Source organism: Octopus bimaculoides, chromosome 19, assembly GCF_046866305.1.
Source record: "Octopus bimaculoides isolate indiv1 chromosome 19, ASM4686630v1, whole genome shotgun sequence".
Classification (NCBI taxonomy): domain Eukaryota; kingdom Metazoa; phylum Mollusca; class Cephalopoda; order Octopoda; family Octopodidae; genus Octopus; species Octopus bimaculoides.
Window position 1 is genome coordinate 22263333 of NC_142946.1, and position 23102 is coordinate 22286434.

The 23102-nt window shown below is 34.1% G+C and overlaps 2 protein-coding genes across 4 annotated transcripts in view; one reads left to right on the plus strand and one right to left on the minus strand.

Annotated features, from left to right (window-relative positions):
* Window positions 1-6875, minus strand: part of LOC106871646 (palmitoyl-protein thioesterase 1) — a 33944-nt gene extending 27069 nt beyond the window's left edge. Inside the window, exons 1-2 of the mRNA XM_014918217.3 lie at window positions 6566-6875; window positions 522-631 (exon numbers count right to left, since the gene is read on the minus strand). Of these exons, the coding sequence (XP_014773703.1) occupies window positions 522-631; window positions 6566-6665 (210 nt within the window). The 5' untranslated portion in view covers window positions 6666-6875. The remainder of the gene's footprint in view (window positions 1-521; window positions 632-6565) is intronic.
* Window positions 6876-6932: 57 nt separating this feature from the next.
* The window catches only part of LOC106871647 (transmembrane protein 65), a 137654-nt gene continuing 121484 nt past the window's right edge, over window positions 6933-23102 (plus strand). For all 3 annotated transcript variants that reach the window (XR_001409685.3, XM_014918219.3, XM_089366609.1), the window contains exon 1: window positions 6933-7262. Coding sequence is in view for 2 of the 3 variants with exons in the window: in XM_014918219.3 (XP_014773705.1) it covers window positions 7001-7262 (262 nt within the window). In the remaining variant the exon portion in view is untranslated. The remainder of the gene's footprint in view (window positions 7263-23102) is intronic.

A 23102-nucleotide genomic window follows, 5' to 3' on the forward strand; every position in this document is an offset into this window, starting at 1 on the left:
GTAGTTCTCTTTATATATATGTTGGAAATACTTTGGTAGCATCTGGCAGCAATTACAGACCAATGAATTGGCTGTGGATGGTCTTGTTAAACTTACAATCAAAATATCACGACAATGCCAAGTATTAATATGAAAGAAGATGAAGATGAGGACAATACAGAAAGAAGGAAGAAAAAGAAAGAGGAAGAAGAAAAATGCAGAAAAGAAACAGGAAGGCAGAAGGAAGAATAAAGAAAGGAGGTAGTAGTAGTAGTTCAGAAGGAAGTTATTCATACATGAACTAATGAACTTTGAAGATATAAAGTAGACTCATATGAAATATTGTTCAGTTCATACTTTTTTACATGAGGTTTCTGGATGCAATATGCATGTGTGCGTGCGTGCATACACAATACTAACACATGTGCACATGCACAAACACACACACATGTATGTACATGCACAACAGCTATATAGTTCTTTTGATGCAGAACATTAAGCAAGATTATATACAAAAAGGAAAGGAAAATGTGTAACTTTACCTCTATAATATTATTTCCAATCATCAAGGACCTAACATAGATGCCAGGTAAGCTTTCCTCAATAGCATTTTTGATGCTACCCATTGATAAGGGATTACAACAGCTGTCACCTAAACAGAAGGGGAAAAATATGACATTTCTCTGTGTACTTGATGATGATGATGGTGATGATGATAATGATGATGATCACTGTCACCACAACTGTTTTAACATTTACTTTTTCATGCTTGCAGATAAATTTCTTTGAGGAAGATTTTCCAGAGTCAGATGCTTTTCCTGTTGCCAACTCTAGCCCATGTTTTCATGGAAAATAGCTAATGAACAATCTTACTTGTATGATGGTGGTATTTGTTTACAATTGGTATATGCAATGTCAAAACAAGGAGACACATACACATATGTTCATATATGTGTGTGTGTGTGTGTGTGTGTGTGTGTGTGTGTGTGTGTGTGTGTATATATATGCATATATATAGATATATATAAATTAGAAATGATCTAATTATAAATCTCACAGAGAGATTTAAGCAGCAGTGTTATGATAAAGCAGTTGTATACTGTCAACTTAATGTGACAGTCCCAATAAGGGAATCATACTGCTGCTATTTAACCCTAGGGAGCTTCCTGTCAGCCTTGACACATTTCCTGTGTCCTTATATTTGTGAGGGGGAGACAAGAACCCTCACCCAGCTCAGTGTGCATTCAGGGACATGTTTCTGAGTCATTGCTCGTCATCAGCCTGAAGTAGCAAAACCAGCTGGCTGAAGATGTCTGTCAACCTCTCGCAAATATATATATTTCTAGTGAAAACACATTCACTGATTACAAAAATTAGAAATGATCTAATTATAAATCTTATATATATGGTTTTTTATCTGCTTTTTGTATGTTTTTTTTATATGATTTTATATTTTTATATTTGTATTTGAATTTTGTAAAATTCATGAACTAAATTTTGTAAATCTCTGAAGAGGCTTAGTGAATCATGCATGTACCCCCATTGCATCCTTTTCATCTACCAATTACTCCAGCTTACTGGAGTTATATAGATAGAATGGGGCATGCCAACGCTAGGCCAAAACAGCTGTAAGATTTTGTCCCTTCTTCAATTGCGAGGTGTCCTTTTGAATTTGAAATTTTAATTGTTGATATGACATAATATGTCTTTTGTGTCTGTATATTGTCTTTATTGTCCTTTTGGTTGTAAAATAAACAGATTAATCAACAGAGTACAGTGTCTGCAAGTTGATGAGTACCTCGTACTTCCATCCATTTTCTTATTGCTACACATACACACATGTCATGGTCACCAGCCCTCTTCCTCACGCTACATACGTGCTCTCTTATACACATGCATGCGCACCGTTTTGGTATCACCACTACTTTATTATTTCCCCTTCTTAGCTCTCCTGTGTGACCCTCTGTCTGGCATTCGCCATGATAGATCGCTAGCCGCTACACATTCTTTATTTTCTCTCATTGTTTCTTTCTGTGTTCCTTTCTGTGGAAGAGTGTAGGCTTGAAACTTTAAAGACTTTTTCACTTCCCGAGCTTTAAACTAATACATCCATTTGTTGTCTACACCACTTGTCTTCATCTTTTGTTTTTTTGTGAATTCTCCCGTATATATATGTATATGTATATATATATAAAAGACCCATCTACCACACCAAAATTGATGTTGGTTCCATATAAAAAGCACTGGTGATAGTGTCACCCAGTACACTCAGTAATGTGGGTGACATTAGGAAGGGCATCCAGCCATAGAAACCGTGCCAGAACAGACAATGGAGCCTGGAGTGGCCCTTGGTCTTACCAGCTCCTGTCAAACTGCCCAACCCTTGCCAGCATGGAAAAGGGACGTTAAATGAAGATCAGAATGAATAAAATATATATATATATATATATATATATAAAAGTAAATGAGTATATGCATATATACGTACAGGTATGTGCATACCGACATCCACCTGTATGTATAGGTGCATATCTGGGTACAGGACATTGCAAACAAACGTAGACGAGAACACACGAGCCACATAGAGAACATTCTACTTCATCAGCTACCCACGTTTTAACACCGGCGTTTCGACGAGCTTCGGGCAGGACGCAACGTTAAAACGGCTCGTCCCATGGATCGCAGATTAAATCTGTATACGCAAATTAAATCTAGCCATGGAGGAATGTAGTGGCGGACATATATATATATATATATATATATATATATATATATATATTTCATTTATCTTGTTTTTTATCTTTTACTTGTTTCAGTCATTAGACTGTGGCTATACTGGGGCAGAGCCTCAAAAGGTTTAATCAAATAAATTGGATCCAGTTTTTCTTTTTTCCAGGCCTGGTACTTATTCTATCAGTTGTTTTTGCTTAACTGCTACATGACAGGGACATAAACAAACCAACACACTTTGTCACACAGTGGTGGGGGACACACACACTTACACACACACTATATGTGCAAGTGCTTGTCTCTGAATGTCCTTATATTGACATTGCTTGTGTTGTCATATGTTTATGACTCTTGTAAACAAGTTTTGTAGCTCAGGACTTCATTGGTTTCAGTAAGTCAGGAAAAGCATTCAACTTTAGAATGTTATCTAAATAAGTCTTATCCAACTCATTTCAGCATGGAAAAAGCACACATGAAAATGATTATGGTGATGCACATGTAAGTAGTTTAGAATATATAGAATATAATCATTAATGTTTCCAAAAAAAAAAAAAAAAAAAAAAAAAAAAAAAATCAATATAACCTTATCAACAGGTGAGAATTGATCAACAAATCAGACAATAATGTAGTAAAGGGAAGTAGGCTTGTTATGGATAATATTTATCAAACCCATTAAGGCCATTGTAGACTTAGTATTCAATGGAAACACTTATAGCAAAAATTTTTATCAGTCAGTTTAAAGTGTTAAGTAAGTAGAAATGCTAGTAGAGACTGAAAAGTTGCATGTGAGGATTTTACAAACCACAAGTATTTTTCTGTTATGTATGTGCTGTGTAAAACATCAAATCTTGTGGTAATCTGTAGCAGCTTCTCCATTAAGACATGAGTACCTTGGGAAGTACCATGGGAAGTGCTTATGTTAATAGTGGGCAGGCAACGGATGATGAAAGCACTATCCAGGACTTTGCAGCTGTATGTAGAAGACAGCTTTGATCAACCAGGAAAGATGTCATGATCAGCAAATGAAGTTTACTAAAATCTGAGATGGAAGGGAGGGTTGTATTTCGTTTGTAAAGAACTTGTCTAAACCCCATTCCTAATTCTGTCATCATCATCATCATCATTGCCATTTAAAGTCCGCTTCCATGCTGGCAGGGGTTGGATGGTTTGAACAGGGTTAGTAAGTTGAGGGACTGCACCAGACTCCAGTCTAATTTGGTATGGTTTCTGTGGCTGGATGTCCTTCCTAACGCCAACCACTCCGAGAACATAATGGGGGCTTTTATGTGCCACTGGCACGGGTGCCAGTTGCATGACGCCAGTATCTGTCACAACTATGATTTCACATGGCTTGATGGGTCATCTCTCAAGCATAACATTTTGCCAAAGGTTTTGTTCATTTGTCGTTGCCGCTGTGAGGCCCAGCACTAGAAAGGTGCTTTTTATGTGCCATTGGTATAGGTGATAGTTACACAACACAGGCATTGGCCACATTGCCTCTGTGTGGCCCAGCATTCAAAAGGTGCTTCTTACATGCCACCAGCATGGTTGCCAGTTACGTGACACCAACAAAGGCAGTACTAATATGACCACCACATTTTTATTTTTCCCAGGCAATTGTATTTAAGAGACTACATAATGTAGATTTTAACTAATTCTTTATATATAGACGGATATGAACATTCTAACTTTATATACAATATCTTCAAGATAGCTTGCTTCCCAACCACATGGTTCTGGGTTCAGTCCCACTGCATGACATCTTGGGCAAGTGTCTTCTACTATAGTTTTAGACTGACCAAAGCCTTGAGAGTGGATTTGCTAAACGGAAACTGAAAGAAGACTGTTGTGTATATATATAAGTGCCAGTAAGGTGACGCTGGTAACAATCACGCGTAAATAGCACCATTTGAGCATGATCGTTACCAGCATCGCCATACTGGCACTTGTGCCGGTGGCATGGGAAAAATCATTCGAGTGAGGTTGTTGCCAGTGCCTGGCTCCTGTGGACTGGCTCCTGTGTAGGTGGCACATAAAAAACACCATTTGATTGTGGCCGTTGCCAGTACCACCTGACTGGCCCTCATGCTGGTGGCACGTAAAAGCACCCACTACACTCTCGGAGTGGTTGGCATTAGGAAGGGCATCCAGCTGTAGAGGTTCTGCCAGATCAGATTGGAGCCTGGTGCAGCCATCTGGCTCGCCAGTCCTCAGTCAAACCGTCCAACCCATGCTAGCATGGAAAGCGGACGTTAAACGATGATGATGATATCTCTCTCTATATATATATATATAAGCATACATATCTGTGTGTCTTTGTGTCTCTGTCCTCCCACCATCACTTGACAGCCAATGATGGCATGTTTTCGCCCCTGTAACTGAGCGGTTTGGCAAGAATGAGAGAAGAGGGGAAGTGATGAAACCGGAAACTTGACTAGATCTACAAAATGAACTTTGCAAAAGGCACCAGGAAGTGGTGTAAAACGGACGAAGTTTACCATCCAGTTTGCAAAGGGATAAAATCACTAGGATTAATCAAGAGTGCATTATATATATAAATCCCTTTATCCGATTTAATTAAGCTTTTACTAATAGTAGTTTCTTTAAGTAGTGCTTCCATGGACACTGAGGTCATTCCGCTGCTGATGAAATCCCAACATAGAATTGAACCTAATCCGGTTGATCTCTCTTTTTCTGTCCTCAAAAGTAGTGCATAAATATACATACAATGTGTTTACAATAGTTTGTCTATGTATACAATGTTGGTTGAAATCTATCGATAAATTCTGTAGTATGGTGTCACATATAATGATAATGTCTAACAGGAAATATATATATTTGGGTGATGTCAGAGTATAGCATACTGTTTTTAATTTCGCAAGCTTTAACTTTTTTTAAAAATTTTCGTAAACAAATGTAGTATAATAATAATAATAATAATAACAATGATAATAATAATAATACAGCTCTAGCAATAGGAATTCTGAAGAAACGAAGGAAATATTGTTCACTTATAGCAAGGAAATATTAGGGTCAATGTTCATGTGTTATTTACAGTAAATCAAATATTTGTTTTAGGTAGAGATGGACTATATGTAATCTGAACCTTTCCCCCACTTATTTATTAATTTTTTTTTACGGAATCCCACGTTTTAGGCTATGGAGATTCCGATTCTGAAAAAAATTTTTTGGAAAAATTTCAATTACCCCCCCCCCCACCAAACAGGCTATTTACATGCTAGAAATAACAGCCAAATCTCACAAAACTAGTGTTAGGGTTAGGTTTAGGGTTAGGGTTAGGATCAGGGTTACGGTTAGGGTTAGGGTTTGAGTTAGGGTTAGGTTTACCCTGTGGATCTATATAAAAACCGGGGGTGGGGATCGAAATTTTGAAATTGAGATTTTTGAAATTTTTTTTCCAGAATCGGATTCTCCATGGTCTGAAACATAGGATTCCGTAAAAAAAAAAAAAAAATTTAAAAGGGGGGGTATACCCAGATTACATATACTCCATCTCCACCTTGTTTTATATTATGGGGGTAGTACAACCAGAATATAAATAAGGAATCAACGAATACAGTAAAACAGACAGCTAATTAAATATATTTCACAATGAAAATAATCAAAACCCATACTTTATTAGAAAAGACAAGGCACCTGCTTAATTTATAAAAAAAAGTCAATTAATTATAATGAAAACGAGTATCTTAAGTTACATTAAATAATCTATGAAAATAATCAAAGTCTATGCTTATTCGAAAAGACAAAGCATTTGTTTACTCATAAAAAGCCAATTATTTATAATGAAAACAAGAATCGTAAGTGACATCAGATAATCTATCATAAATCAACTCACCCATTCCGTGCCATAAAACAACAGGAGGATGTTGAGCACCCGCTAAATGAAAGCAAATTAATACTATTAGCATCGCGTCGAAGTAGGTGAACCTCGCCATTGTATTTACGTTTGGAAACTGTTCGAGGGACCGTTTATTATTTGTTTCCACCGAACAGAGTTGATTTCGCACTTTACTTTCGATATTTCTTTACCAAGAAAGAATAAAATATGTAAACTCTAAAATCAATTTAACATTTTCGTTAGATACAATTAAAATGAAGTCGAATAAAATATCAGCTATAATTATTTGACTAAGTTTCTTCTCTTCACAATTACGCGGCGCTCCCCCCAACTATATAAAGCAACCTCATTCAGTAGATGTGTCGTCTGACACTGAAGTGTCTTCCCCTTTGTTAAGCACGCGTTTATTACTTTTACTTAAATTGTTTTCAAATGGCAGTTATAAGACCGATTTTAAGTAGAGTTCATACGATAGTAAATCCCTCTACTTCGCTAGTTCTGAGACATTATAATAAATCAAGTTCGGTACTTGGAAGGTTTGGTAAGGCTCGGCCGCCGGTTGCTCAAAAGCACCTGTTTCTTAAGGAAGAAAATGCAAGAGACTTCATATACACACTAAAGCCGAACGAGCGGAACATTTTGTTAACGGAGCTTACTAAATTCGAAGAGGAAAGATTAAAAACATTAGATATCGGTAAGTTTTTTTTTTGTCATGTTTTTATAACTTATTTTTATTTTGCAATTAATCTTTATTTTTCTTTTATAAATAGTCAGTAGTTGCTTGTTTATCGTCACCTGTGAGTTAGTGTAAAATTATTCATTTAATTTCGGAAATATTTTCCAGAGTAAATGTGAATAAGAACCCGTGATACACACTCCGATCTCAGAATCGTAAGAGTACATTATTGATTGCTATCACAGGCCTCACATTTTTCGTCTATGGAGCATCCTTTCTCAAGGGCATTACAACATAAATGATGTGACAACAATTGGGGATTGAAACCGGGACCCAGTCTCAGATTGCTATTAGTTAATATCTATAGCGTTTCATTACAAGCTTATATCGCAATTAAGACTACGGTTTTATTCAAATTATAATAAATGTTTCATGATGATAAAAGAAAATTTATGAAAGAACAACAAACTTGCTATTTCAAAAGTCTTGTCCTTTAGTATGATAAACTTTGCTCTATCAAAGCGCATCGATATTTTTTCAATAAACAAAGTTGTATTTTGTCTCTGAAGTGTGACTGAAAAATGACGATTAACCCCCTCCCCCCTAAAAAAACAACAACAATAAATCCCCAACTTTTTGTTTATGATCTATAAATTGTAATTCCCTTATCTAGGATGCATGATACGAATCAACTCCAGTATTTAAACAGGTACTTTTATAGATCCTCAGGATGATGAAAAGCAAAGTTGATTTCTGTGAAACTTGAACTCAGAACACGAAAGGCATTAACTAAATACCATACGCTCTAACGATTCTACCAATTTTCTGTCATTGTGAAAAACAATTTGTGTGTGTGTGTGTTATTAAGAATTTGGAAACTTTGCTATCACTATAATTTGTTGAACATACTTGTACATACGTCAAGTATAATGTTACCCTTCTGGGAACTACCAATTGAATGGCAGTTGGTAGAGCGGCTGGCAAAATTCCTTGCATTGTTTGGTTAAGCTTTTCTACTTTCAGAGTTCAAATCCTTCAAGGTGCGATCTTGCCTTTCATCCTTGGGAGGTCGAAATATATCACTAATACAATGTGTACTAGTGATGTTTTGTAACGACTTATTGCCTTCATCTCTTTCCCTTAATATAGCTTTGTACTTGTAAATAATAATAATAACAATAATGAATAATCGGGTGGTGACTAGAAGAAAATATCTTGCAGTATATAGTTGAGTCCCTTGATGTTTCGAGTTCAAATCGCATCGCGGTCGCGACCTTACCTTTCGTCCGTTCGGGCTCTAATAAAATATACCCCAGTTAAAATTCTAGAGTTAATTTAATTCATTGTATTCCTCTTAGCAAAATGTCTGGTTTTGTGCCAATGTAAAGTAGTTGCTTGTGGTGAGGTGAAGTGTGTGTAGGATTAAGAAAATACCATCAGCCCTCTACTTTCTAGCCTTTAATCTTGCCGAAGTCGATTTCGTCTTTCACTCTTCTGTAAGTTGGATTTGCTTTTTTTGCCTTCTAGGCTCAATATAATATCACGCAACGGAGATTAATTTAATGAGCTATTCTCATCTATCTCTTGCAAAATGTTGGTTGACCTTGTACCTAAAATACAATTATTAGGTATGTCGTTTAATCGAAGACGGGGTCTTTAGATTCGATCAACATATTCTTAGCAGTATCAGTGACCAGGTCGTAGATAGTGCGACGAAAATTTTGACTCCAAAGATAAATGGTCAAGTGAAGTTATCAGTTTTTGGGTGTTTTTGAATGGCTAATATGCGTCTTCCACGCTGTAAGTGATATATAATGTGTGTGTGTGTATGTATGTATGTATGTATATATATATATATATATATATATATATATATATATATATATGTATATATCCATCATCTGCCTATTTTTCTGTCATTGTTTTATTTTTCCATTTCCTCACTTTAAAAGTGGGCAATAAAATTTAAAATAAATACTTATAAACGTCTATATACAAAGAATATCTACAGAAAGTGCACTTAAAAAGAAAATGATCAATTTAGTATAAATATATTATTTTGGCAAGTGAGTTTTTTTTTTTTTTTTTTAAATTTTAAAGATATAAAGAAAATTCGAGGGGAAAAATAAGGCACTGCCTTTTCTAGTCTCAAATTATCTAGTTTTTCTCCGACAGTTTACTTGTTTATATATATCTATATATATAATTATTTCTATCCATAGGTAAGCTTTTAAAGCAACTTTATTTCTTTTTTTCTAACTGCTATTTATAAATCCTTGTACGTTTCTCGCCCAAAATGACTATGCAGTATTGATTTTTTTTTTTAAATGTAGATATGAGTGTTGTTTTTAGAATCATAAGAGGAAGAGAGAGAAGTTGCAATTAATGTGAAGTGGTTGCAGACGATACTCGAAACCGTGTCGTAGATTTGTCATCTTTTGGCATCATGTATACATGAAATCTGATGCATTACCACACCCGCATTTGGTATGTATGGTACTGTTGGACGAATAGCTGCTACTTGGAACAACAATAATCAAGCTGGAATGTGTTAAAGGCAGGAGTATACTTTACACGTGCCTGTGTGTGATGCATTGCTTTAGCCTGCTATGTCTATAGTACTTGTGGCTTCTGAATGAAAATAAATCAACTACATCACAAATAACTACTTACTACTTTCTCTTTGAATAAATTACTACTCTATAAACGATTCTATTATCTTTTTTTAGGGGTGACTTTGCCCTTCTAGGTCACTCTTTATTGATTTTCTGGTTCTTTTATTGTGTTGCACTTTCATCTACCGTAAATAAGATTTCAATATCTATTCCTGTAGATTATTTTAAACTGGAAAAATAAAAGAAGAAAAAAAAAATTGACAGAAGGTTTATCCATTGATTTGAAACCGTGTATACTCAATTTACCCACTGTTACTTTATTTCAATGTATCAAGTTATGTTGGTTGTCGGTTTTCGGTTTTCACTTTTCGATGTTTGATTATTTCCTATATTGGTATGTGATTGTTTTCACAACTGTTTGATAACTGTTTTGTACTTCCCGCACTTAGCATATGTGATTAAATTAGAAAGCGTAAAATAGAGAACAATTTATGAAAAAAAGTTGTCTTTATGTAAATATGATACAATTAAGATTTCTGAGTGCTACAAAAGATGTAAAACGTTGGCAACAAAAACTTAAAAATCTTCTCTCTGTGTCTGTCTATCACTTTTATTTTATTTTCATTATATATATATATATGTGTGTGTGTGTGTTGTTGTTGTCAATAGCCCCTTGTTAAAAGGGGCCCTAACCAACAATCGTTGCTTAGGGACCCCTTTGATTTGCATTTTTAAATGTAATCTATTGAAAGTTTACACTCGAGCATTAATTAACGCACAGGATTTCAAAATTACAGACTCGTATGTGTTGTGTATATCAATCAGCAACATTCGTTTATACATTTTGCTATCGTATTTCTTTTTCTTTGTTTCACATTGACATTTCAAAAACTGTTTTAATTTCGGCCTAAAGACTGTATTTATCCATAGAAAGTAAGCGGCAAACAATGTTTCTATGATTTCTAAATCCACTTGAAGTTGTTCTGAAGCGAATCCTATTTAGTGATATACACTATCATATCATGTTTATATTCAAGTTTGTCTATACGATCAAACATCATAAATATAGGAGTGTCAACTTAGTTTTGGAAATACTTCCTTAAATGTGTGCGCGCGCGCGTGTGGCGTTCCCTTAAAATTGCCCCTACCCGCTAGGTGACCAACAATTTATGGCGAAGTATTCAGTTATAAAGCGAAGGAAATGGGACAAGTCTTGAAGAAATTATATATGCATGTATCGATTTGTATTTGTGTGTGTACAAACGTATATTCACATGGCAGAGTTGTTAGTGTGGGCTGATAGAATGCCTCCCCACATTTGGTCTGACTCTCTGTGCTATATGCTCAAGTCTCACTGTAGTCAACTTTGCTCTTCATCCTCCTGGGATTAGATAAAAAGTACTAATCCAGGGTGATGGATTGATAGAACTCTTGAGAATGTTGAACCAGATGCTGTCTGAGTTCAAATTCTGCCACGGTCATCTTGTTTAACGCCACCACTTAAGCAGACACTGTTGTCAGCATTCTGAAGGTTCTGAGATTACCTTCTCCGTTTCTGGCAGTCTTGGGGAACCTATAAAGGGTCACTGACATTGCCTTCCCTCTTGAATAAAAGAAGGAAAAATGCAAACGAAAGGTTTGATAAATCTCTTTATACTTATAAGCATGCATATATATTACATACACATCTCTCATCTGAACAAAATGTTCTTATGTACATAAAGTTTTACATAAATGCAAACATAGCTGTGTGGTTAAGAAGCTTTCTTCCCAACCAAGTCACCTTTGGTTCAGTCCCACTGTGCAGCATTTTGGGCAAGTGTCTTCTGAAAAAGATCTGGGTTAACCAAAGCCTTGTAAGTAGATTGGTTGATGGAAACTCAAAGAAGCCCAACATATATAGATGTGTGTGTGTTTGTTTACTACCACTGCTTGACAACCAGTGTTGGTTTGTTTAGTGGTTTGGCAAAAGTAATTGACTTAAAAGAAATAAGTATAGGCATCAGTTTGACTAATCCACTGAAGATAGTGACCCAGCATGGCCACAATCTATTGTTTGAAGCAAGTAGAAGATAAAAAGACATAAGATAAAATCATACATAAATATTAATGCATTTTCCTCTAGTTAATCTTTACCAGCCTTTATTTGTAATTTTTTTCATTGTTTTCCTTTTATAGTAACTCCCTCTTGTCCAGTACTCAAATAATCAGAACTCCCAAAAACAAAAAAGTGTTAGAGTCAAGAGAATGTGTGCTATAGTTCTATATTTAAGAGATGAGGAATTATGTCCATTATTTACATTCAATGGATATTTGTCCTCATCTTGTTTGTTGTTAACACAACGTTTCAGCTGTTATTCCCTCCAGCCTTCTTCAGGTGTCTTGGAGAAATTTCGAACCTGGGCTCTCATTCCTAAGGTATTTTTTTATGTTATTATTATTATTGTTCAGGTCACTGCTTGGAATTGAACTCGTAATCTGAACAACAATAATAATAATAATAATAATATCGAAAAATACCTTAGGAATGAGAACCCAGGTTCGAAATTTCTCCAAGACACCTGAAGAAGGCTGGAGGGTATATCAGCCGAGACGTTGTGTTAACAACAAACAAGATGAGGACAAATATCTGTTGAATGTAAATAATGCACAATGTTTGCTCTATTATTAATTAATTGTCAATAAAAGCAAGCTTCAACTATCTAAAATGGATTGTTGCTGGTCAAAGTACATACAGTACAGTATTTTATTCTACAGTATTTACAATACTTGTATCTTATTAGGTTAATACAACTTATTCGCTACTTAAATAATGTCTTTATTTCTACTATATTGTGAAGGTGCATGGTTCAGTGGTTAGAGCATTGAGCTTACGATCGTGAGGTTGTAAGTTCGAATCCTGTACTGGGCTGCATGTTGTGTTCTTGAGCAAGACACTTTATTTCACGTTGCTCCAGTTCACTCAGTGTCACAGGTGCCAAGCTGTATTGGCCTTTGCCTTTCCCTTGGATAACACTGGTGGCATGGAGAGGGGAGGCCGGTATGCATGGGCGACTGCTGGTCTTCCATAAACAATCTTGCCTGGACTTGTGCCTGGGAGGGTAACTTTCTAGGTGCAATCCCATGGTCAGTCATGACCAAAGGGGGTCTCAGCTTTCAGAATACTGATGTTTGTATAAAATTTTAATGTTGTGTAAGGTGCTAGAGTAATTAAAAATGTAATGATCAGATATCTGGAAAATTTAATTATCTGGCAACCCTTCAGTTCCTGTGGTGCTAGACAGGAGGGAGTTTATTGTGTGTGTGTGATGTAACATTCGTTTTCCATGCTGGCATAGGCTGGATAATATATATATAAATATATATATATACATATATATATATATATATATATATATATATACACATAATTAAGAATCAGTTGAATTTGGTACTTAAATTGAGGCAGCAAGCCAGTTTGATATAGTCTGCGCAGCTCAAAATTAGGTGAATAAAAAGCAAATAAGTAACAAGGATGTCCAGGTGTCAATGCATTACGGCTGTTTCAAGTGGCTCCATTTAATCAATAATGAAAACATTACATCACTATGAGCAGTTTATTTCAAATTGATGTAATGTTTTCATTGACTGATTAAATGGAGTCGCTTGAAACGGCCATAATGCACTAATTCCTGGACATCTTTGTTACTTATTTGCTTTATATATATTATATATATATCTATACACATACATACATATATGGCATTGGTGCCAAATAAAATGCATTGGCCATTCTGTAAGGTGGTTGGTGTTAGGAAGGACATTCAGCTATAAAAAAACCATAACAAAACAAACAGTGAAGCCTGATGCAGTCTTCTGTCCAGCATGGAAAATGGACGTTAAATGATAATGATGGTATAGAATATACATTATTTTGATTTTGTAAATGAGTAGCAATTCTTACAGAAGTTGCCAGTAGATGCTGATGTTCATTTAACTTTGATAATTCACTATCTGAGATTGAGTGATTTATGTTAAAAATGAGATACCCTGGAAACTTTTACTTAATTACTGATGCTGTTTTCTGTTGGAAACGAGTATTTACTCATGAATTGGAGCTTTAGGATATAACATTCTTTTACAATAAGGATTTTCTTTTAAACTTAAAACTTGGCAATTTCATGAAAAATTGCTATGAAAACATAGGATTCAGTGATTTTTTTTTTTCCATTTTGTCTTATTTGATATGTAGACACTTATTTTTAGTGCTTTTCAATACATCTTTTGGTTGAAATAGATTATTTTGTACAAGCTATTTTCCTATCTGATGATTATTAGATTTGTAAAACTCCAAACATTAAACATTATCAATTATCATCAACATTTAATGCCTGTTTTCCATGCTGGCATGGGTTGGACAGCTTGACAGGAACTGACAAGGCTAGGGACCACACCAGGATCCATAATCTATTTTGGCTGGGTTTCTATAGCAGGATGCTCTTCCTAACACTAACCACTTTACAGAGTGTACAGGGTACTTTTTACGTGGCACTTTGGTTTTAGGGTCTCAGTTTTATGGTGAGCAAAAATTTTGTGAAAAATTTTCAAGTCATTCATTGGCCATAAAATAAGATTAGGATTAAGTTGACATTTTCAGGAAATGTTACTTTCAAAAGATAGAGTTGACTTGGACAAAATGACACTACTTTCATTATAATAAATGGAAAAAAGAAAACGTTTGCAAGCTTTGATTCATAAATGTTGTCGAGATTTCTTACATTGGTACAAGGCTCTAATTTTGTAAGGGAGGGTTTAATAAATTAACTCAACATCAGTATATATCTGATGATTATTTTGTTGAAACCTTAGAAAAAGGAAAAGACATAAAAAGCAAACACCTGCATGCCATTTACTCTAACCACTGAACCATGCACCTTCACAATATAGTAGAAATAAAAACATAATTTAAGTAAAGAACAAGTTGTATTAACCTAATAAAATACAAATGGTAAAAAATTTGAAAATATATTGGATGTATGTATGTTGAATTTGTTTGGAAATCCCCTTTCGTGCTAGGAGTCAACAAAGTCCCTGTTTATTTTTTTCTTTTATAAGACCTTGGTTGCATTAAAGTTCACTTTTACCAACTGTCAGACAGACACCATGTTAGAGTAGAATACATGTCACATTGCTGCTGATATGTACTCTTCATTTAGCAGTGTCACTGTTAGACGGCATTTGTGGAAGATGCTTCTCAACATAGACCCATTAATATACAAACTTTTCTGTCATTACAATAATGGATTTTGGTCCTATAAACTAGTAAGGTGCATGCTACCCACTGTCCAAGCCCATCCAACGTCCTATATTACCTCCTCTTATCATCCCTGTTGAATCATCCTTCAAACCTTGACACTAAATACTTTACTTCACATTTCCTATTCAGATTTTTATTCCTGTAAGAATCCTTCAGTCCATATTATGCAGGCATTTCATGCAGAATTTCAAAATCTCACTGGTCCAGAGTGGGGGTCTCTGTAAAGTCAAGAAAGAGTAATACTATTCTGCATAAACAGGAAAAAAAAAAAAATCCAGAATTCCTTTCATAATTCCATTGAAGACCTAGCTGATTAATATAAAGACCACATTCCATATTTTATATAGTTAGCTTCAATGACATGAGACCAAATAGTTTCACTTAGAGACTGACTTTTCTCTTCTTGGAGGCTGTTTTGTTGAAGCTAAATATTTTGTTGTTGTAATGCTATTCACCATCATTATTGTTCAATGTACATTAAGACATGATCACAGAAATGGTAATGTCAAAGTAAATGGTTTGCAGTTGTTTGCTTTTTATGTCTTTTCATTTTTCTAAGGTTTCAACAAAATAATCATCAGATATAAACTGATGTTGAGTTAATTTATTAAACCCTCCCTTACAAAATTAGTCTTGTACCAATGTAAGAAATCTTGACAACATTTATGAATCAAAGCTTGCAAACGTTTTCTTTTTTCCATTTATTATAATGAAAGTAGTATCATTTTGTTCAAGTCAACTCTATCTTTTGAGTTGAGTTTCTTGTCAAAGTGAGAATTTTTTTAAAAGATTGAATGCACTCATATAGAGTAATTTGATATCCTGATCACTTTGATGTTACTGACTATATCTCTAGGGCTGTATTTACATTGCTTTTGACATTCCTTACGTTACCTTTTAAGGTGTGTTGAAATATATTGTAGGGAAATGTTTGTGAAATTTGAGTTGAGAACTATCGAGAGAACAAGTTGAACCCATTTGCTGTACAGCTTGTAAATGTATTTGACAAAATCAAATTATCACCAAATTAGAGTTATTAAGAAAATTTCCTTGCTGAACTGATCTTGTTGCTAAAGAATTAGCAAAATGAACTTCATCATTTCTAAGACGAAAATAATAAGCTGCTGTCATTACTTGTGTGTCATTTTAAAACTAATTCACATTCCTAAGCGACAATATGGCAGCAAAGATATAAGCTCTGTCTTAATGAAATTTCTATTAATTTCATTATCTCCAAGAAATATTATCCAATATTTCTAAAGCTTGTCGCATAGCACAATTTTAACTAGTTGGCTTCCTTATATCTTTCCTAGAGGAGAATTTTAAACTGGTTTGAACAAAGAGTGATACGCTATTTTCTTAAGTTCACTCTAATTATTATTTTGATACTATATTAGTCTGTTACAATGTTATCACAGCTCTATATTACTGAAGTCACCTCCATGTATTTAATCATGCTTGCTGCTTTGCATCATACTATGTAGTTACGATTTAGGTATACTTCTGTTTGAAGTAAATTAAAGTTATTTCAAAGAAATAACAAATCAGCCAATTAAACAGTCTTTTTTTTGTATGCAATTACTTTTGTATATTTAAATCTTGATAATATAATAAATTGATTTACTCTTTACAAACAATAAGTAACCAAGGATATAGTCTTATGGTCAAGTTTACTTTGTAATAACATGGTTCCAAGATTGATCTGACTGCACAAATTTTTGGCCAAGTGTTTTCCATAGACCTGGATTAATCAACATCTGAGTGGAATTTAGTAACTGTGCAGATGCCAATTTTGTGTGTGTATTTTTGTCCTGATTTTATGCTGGAGTTGCATAAATGAAATTGGTTCAAAATCAGTTCATTAGATTATGAAGTGAATGTGAATATGTCTCAGTCATTCAAATATTATTATTTTTTTTTTTTCCAAAAAGTTAGCAAGACCTAATTTAACCCTTTCATTACCAACCTGGCTGAAACCGGCTCTGCCTCTGAGTATAAATGTCTTGTTTTCATAAACTTTGAATTAAAATCTTCCACCAAACCTTAGTCACAATTTATGTTCCTAACACTAGCTGAGTAATAACTGAATTATTTTACTAAATTCTTTGTTATATTTGAAGTAATTGAAAGAAACACAGAGCTTCTCAAAATAAATACAGTAACGAAAGGGTTAAGGACATAAGTTATCTTCACAACACACTCTTGTTGTTTATCTTTGTTTTTCACCTCTCTTTGTGTATTCAGATGTTCTCTCCTAACTTCTTCAGTAGACTGTTTTCTTCTTTCCTTTCAGCAATTATTTCTAAGATGTAAACTTTCTAGCAGCATCAAATGCTCCACTTTTGCAAATTTTGAAACTTCTTGACTTCAGTGATCTACTCTGCATTTCCCTCATTTTTGAGAGTTGTTCTTTGACTTGGTTAGAACTGATTTCCAAACTGCTATTAAATGCAGTTTATAGTGACCATTTTGCAGGTGATGTCAGTAAAATGGAAAGCATTTAACATACTAAATAACTGCTAGTAATCTTTTACAGTCATCAAGGTTTGTACCTAACCTGTTGACCTTTTTCTTTAAATGATTCTTATATTTAGTATGCCATAGAGTCACTATGACATCTTGGTGCATCTGATGTGCTTAGAGGTATGTAAACTGCATTTATTTTAAGCTTTGTCTAAATTTCAACAAGATTTTTTAGGATTGCCGCAGACATTGTTCAACAGAATAATTGTTTTGTGTCGTAAGTCATTCTTAATGTAGATGTACACAATAGTACAGAATTGATTGGTGTACCAGCTTAAGAATAAATCCCATGTGACCCACACCATATTGACCGGATCTTCATAGACAGGCAATTGCAATTTATTTTACTCTTTCAGTTCACGGAGTGTTTCTGAGCAGTAGACCAAACAGCAGCTTCTATTTTAGAGTTTCTTAAACATTTCCACCAAATAGAACTATTAGTTTATTCTTGGCAGCTTTAAATGCCAATATAGACTTCTCCTCAATGGCAAAAGAGCTCCCTGAAGTTACTCCCTTTCAATATGTTAATATCTCAGCATAATAACATTCTCAATATATTTACCATTCTATCTCATGGCTTCAAATTCTGCTAGTAATGCTGTAACTGCTTTGATATCTGCACATGTTGCTTCACCAGTTTTTTGCCTTAACTCTACGGTAGTTGGTGTGACTCCCAGAGCCTGCAAACCATCCCTTACTTCTTGCATATGTTTCATATTTACCTTCCTCATTCATTACATAAAAAACAGATGCTGGCTTCTCACAAATGACAAATTGATTTCATGGAATGTTTTTCTAGTTCATCTTCTACCCTCAATATTAATAGCTTCTCCATTTGTTCCACTAGCTTACCACAACAAATAGTCTTATTTTATATTCTTCAAGACTATCATAAAGCCAAGGTGAAGATTGCATTGATGGCACTATGAATGAGCTGTGATACTGTCAGTAGTATAAATCTAACTGGCATAAAAATCAGAGCAATTTCTGTGTGATGATATATAAATTTATATTGTTTCACTCATTGGACTGTGGCCATATTGGGGCAACACCTCCCAGGGTTTTAGTTGTATAAATCGACCCCAGTACTTATTTTTGTTTTAAGCCCGGTACTTATTCTATTGGTTTCTTTTTTGCCAGACTATTAAGTTACAGGGACATAAATAAGCAACATTGATTGTTTAGAGATGGTAGAAGACACATAAAGACATGCATACATGTGCGCGCACACACACACATGACAAACTTCTTTCAGTTTCCATTTGTCAAATCCACATATAAGACTTTGGTCGGCTAAGAGCTATAGTAGGGAACTGAACCCAGAATCTTGTGGTTGGGAAGCAAATTTCTTTAAACACAGCTACACACACACATGCACACACACATGCACACACACACACCAGTATATTATATATGCACACACACACAAGTGAGTGGACAAATGAAAGAAGAGCACTCAACACATTCATTGAGGATTAGCATCACGCTTTGAAAATCAGAGCACCAAGGAATTTGAATCAAACTGTTTTGACACACATAATTTTTTTTGTGTGTGTGTGTGTATATATGTGTACATATTTCACTGACATATAAACTAATTATATAAACATTGAGAAAACTGAAAAAACTTGTGCTTTACAAAGTTCCTTGTGTTTTTTTATTTTCTCTGAGTAATGTTGTGAACCAGTGATTAGACTATTAGAAAACTGAATCTGACTCTATTGACAGATTATGATACAAATAAAAGAAAAATGAGAAAAATATGAGTTAGACACAAGTCTCCTTGCCTCAAGCTATGCAGAATTTGAAATTGTTCTCTACATCCAGGAAGTAGTAAATTAAACACTGTTTCACTGCAGGTATTTCTATTCATTGAAAACATTTTCCATTGGTATAAGAAATATTTAAAAAAAGAAAAAATCTGAATTTGTATTTTCTGTGAATAAAAAATAAACGTGATTTTTCTAAGCATTCTTCTAACCAATGGAGCAAACAAAAAATTGGATTCATGTAGGGTTCTCTAACCATTAAACATTATGGTCTCTTTTTAAAGCCAACTCGTCATTCATGGCTGTTATTCCATTTGCAACTTGCAGTGTTTATTGCAAATATCTCATTGCTTCATTTTCTTTCCATTTATTATTTTTTTTATTTACTTGCTGAACCCATTTGTTCAATAGCCAGTTATATGGTATACTAATTTATTTTATTACTTAATGAAAGGATATTGTCCATTATTTACTTGATAGAGGTTACATGTGATTATTATAAAATATAATGGAATAACTAGCACTTCTTTTTCTATAAACAGAACATTTAATATTATTTACTCATTTAGATTATGATATCCAAATCATTTAGTGTAATTATTACCTCCTATTACCACCTTTAGTATAGTTATTATCTCCTATTACTGCCATTATACATTATCAGTACCATAATTTGTCTCATCACTCCTTTGGCAAGAATGGTGAGGTTTATGCTAGGCTGAATTGGTCTAATAAGGGGGAAATTGTTTTCACTGCTTGCTACAATTACTAAAATAATATTAGTCATTGATTAATATCATCTTTTAATGGTCACTGCATTAAATAATACTAACAGTATTTATAAATAATTTGTCAAGTAAAGGAATTAGCTCTAAAATAAAAAATATATTTTTGTCCTTATTAAATCATTCTTTGGATTTCATTCCGTATTTTCCTCTAGTGAACTTCAGTTATACCGTTAACTTTTGAACGTGCACAATATTTAATGGTATGTTCACTGGTACCCAATTTAATTGCAGCTTCCTAACTTCAATAACTGAAATTTATAACTACATGTCTCAACTGATTTTTATAAAAGCATTGAGCAAGTGATGTTTTTCGTTTTTAAAATGTAGACTGCCTAAAGTGGTTGATGCTAGTAATAACTCTTGAGCTGTGAAATCTGTCCCAATGCCTTATCGTTAGACAGTGGTACCATGTAATGAAAACTGATGTACTGTGAACTAATATTCTAAACATTTGGAAGACTGTTAAAGATTTGTGCAGTTTGTATAATGGATTTCTCAAGACACACACTCATATAACAAAAGCCACTTAAAATACATAAAAAGAAACTATTAGTAGCAAAATTGTCTTCTATTGACATATCTCATTCATTTTAAAATCTTTTCTTCATAACAAATTATCCTGTGTTATTTGTCATTGCAATTATCTTCCTAATTATTTCTATGTAATCATAAATTCAATATCTTGTTTCATAAGCTGAAATTGCTATGTGTGTATATTCATTGTTGTATTTCCTGAAATGTTCTGATTATTTGATTTTACTTTTCTTTTCAATGGTCATATAAAATTTTGTCTCTATCTTTTTCAATACGAATGCTTTTCCTCCCTGCAGGACAGCAAATTGATTTAGCGCCAGACACACAATTACTGTTCCTGTTGTCAATATCCCCATGAAAGCTTTCATTGATATTGTGGAGGCAGTGTTGCTCTGCTTTTGTTGGAGCTGTTTTTTGCCTTGTTTGATTATGTGGCAAATATTCTCTCTCTTCCTCTCTCACTCTCTTCTTTTTTTTTTTTTTTAATTATGTGCTGTTTGGAAATATTTGAACTGCATGTTTATGTACAAGGCTAATTAACAAACACCTCACACACACACACCCACACAAAAAGTAATTCAGTTAAAAATATTATGTAGAAACATTGATAATCAGCTGGCTGACACTATTAGATGAAGTCTAGTGTTTATTTTTTTTTATCTCTAGCAGAGGTGCAATCATACTTTTATGTCAATCTTTCTATAGTTTTGTAGATGATCGGTAACTGTGAATGTTACTCACTACCATTTAAATAAGGAATGTAGGTATTATCTAAAGTTGTCCACATATCATGCAAAGACAGAATTTTCATGGCTGGTATTCTTTTGATCATATGTCTACTAGATTGGAGTTGATTGAGGATTAAACAACACAACAACGTTGACATCATCACGACCAGTATCTTTTGACATTGTTGCATCTTTGTTGCAATTTCTGGGAATGAAAAGAGGAAATGAGAGCTTACAGCCATCATACTAATCATCATTAAAGTCATAAAGTCTACCATCTTGAACCAACGAAGTAACTTCTATGTTGTTGCTTAATTTTCTAGAGAGAACAACCAAATTTTAAGAGGACATGCTGGTTAATGTATTCCTAGATCACTATGCCTGAACAAAAGAGTTGGTCTAGTCTGGTATTGCCCTGATCCTAGATCTGTTCAATCACGGCTTATCTGGAACTAAATATTCCCTATAGATATGTGGGCATCATGGAAAACCATTAGAGGTAGTAAAGCCTTGCATTTGCTGCACTTTCAGGGTTTTAGTTATGTTGTTTATGATTAAGGAGTGTAACTGTTGTAACATGATTATGTGCAATAAATAAGATAACCAGACAACAGTAACAACAATGTAATGAACTAACCAATCTCTTTATGAACCAACAATCAATGTGCCTTGTGAACTAACCAACTGACTTCACTGAGAACTAACACGAACTTCACTCAACCCCAAATTCTGAACCTACTTGGATTGTTACTATTTATACTTTACTTGGACCAGTCTATCTCTTGCAAGGGGGTGCCGTAACTCTCATCACAACATCTCCCTTTTTGAGATTTCAATTACTGTGAGAAAGTGGAATTTCTTTTATTTTAATTCTTTTCTTTCCAGCACCTCTCCCCACTTTTTTTTTTGTTGGCTGTTGCATCTTAATTGTTGCCTGACTTTTAAGGTAGTATTGTTTGTTGCACACAGCACTTTTTCTTTCTGTTGTACTAAGCACTCTTGTTTTTCTTTTTTTTTTTTTTTTTGAAAATTTAATATCTTTTTGTTTAGGTATTACTTCCAGATATTCAGTCTGTTTTTGTTTTCTGAAGCTAGTTCTATGGAGTTCAGTATCTTTTGGTGCTGGCACTTCAAACGTATCATAGAAGACTTCCATTGGTATTACCCTTCATTCTTCTGTATGTCTCATCTTTAACTGGTTAAGGTGTCTCTTATGTTCCTAACATTGTCCTTTAATTAAATACATCATGTTACCTAATCTTTTGACTACACAGCCTTATTTACCATTTTTGTAATTTTTAAAATGAACTTTTATCTCCTACTCTGAAGTGTTTTGTAGTATTTCTTATATTTCCTTCAAATGTATTTTTTGTCTTTCCTTTATATGTATTTTTTCCTGGCAATAATTTATCGAAGATCGATTTTTATTTTATGCATGAGCATTAACTCTGCTGGTGACTTTCCTGAATTAGTATTTGGATTTGGCATCATTCTATATACTCTCAAACATTTTGTTAGTGCCTCATCATTATCTAGCTTGTTATCAGCTTTTCTTAGAGGTCTTTTGAACATGTCAACAAATCTTTCCATCTGCCAATTTGATTT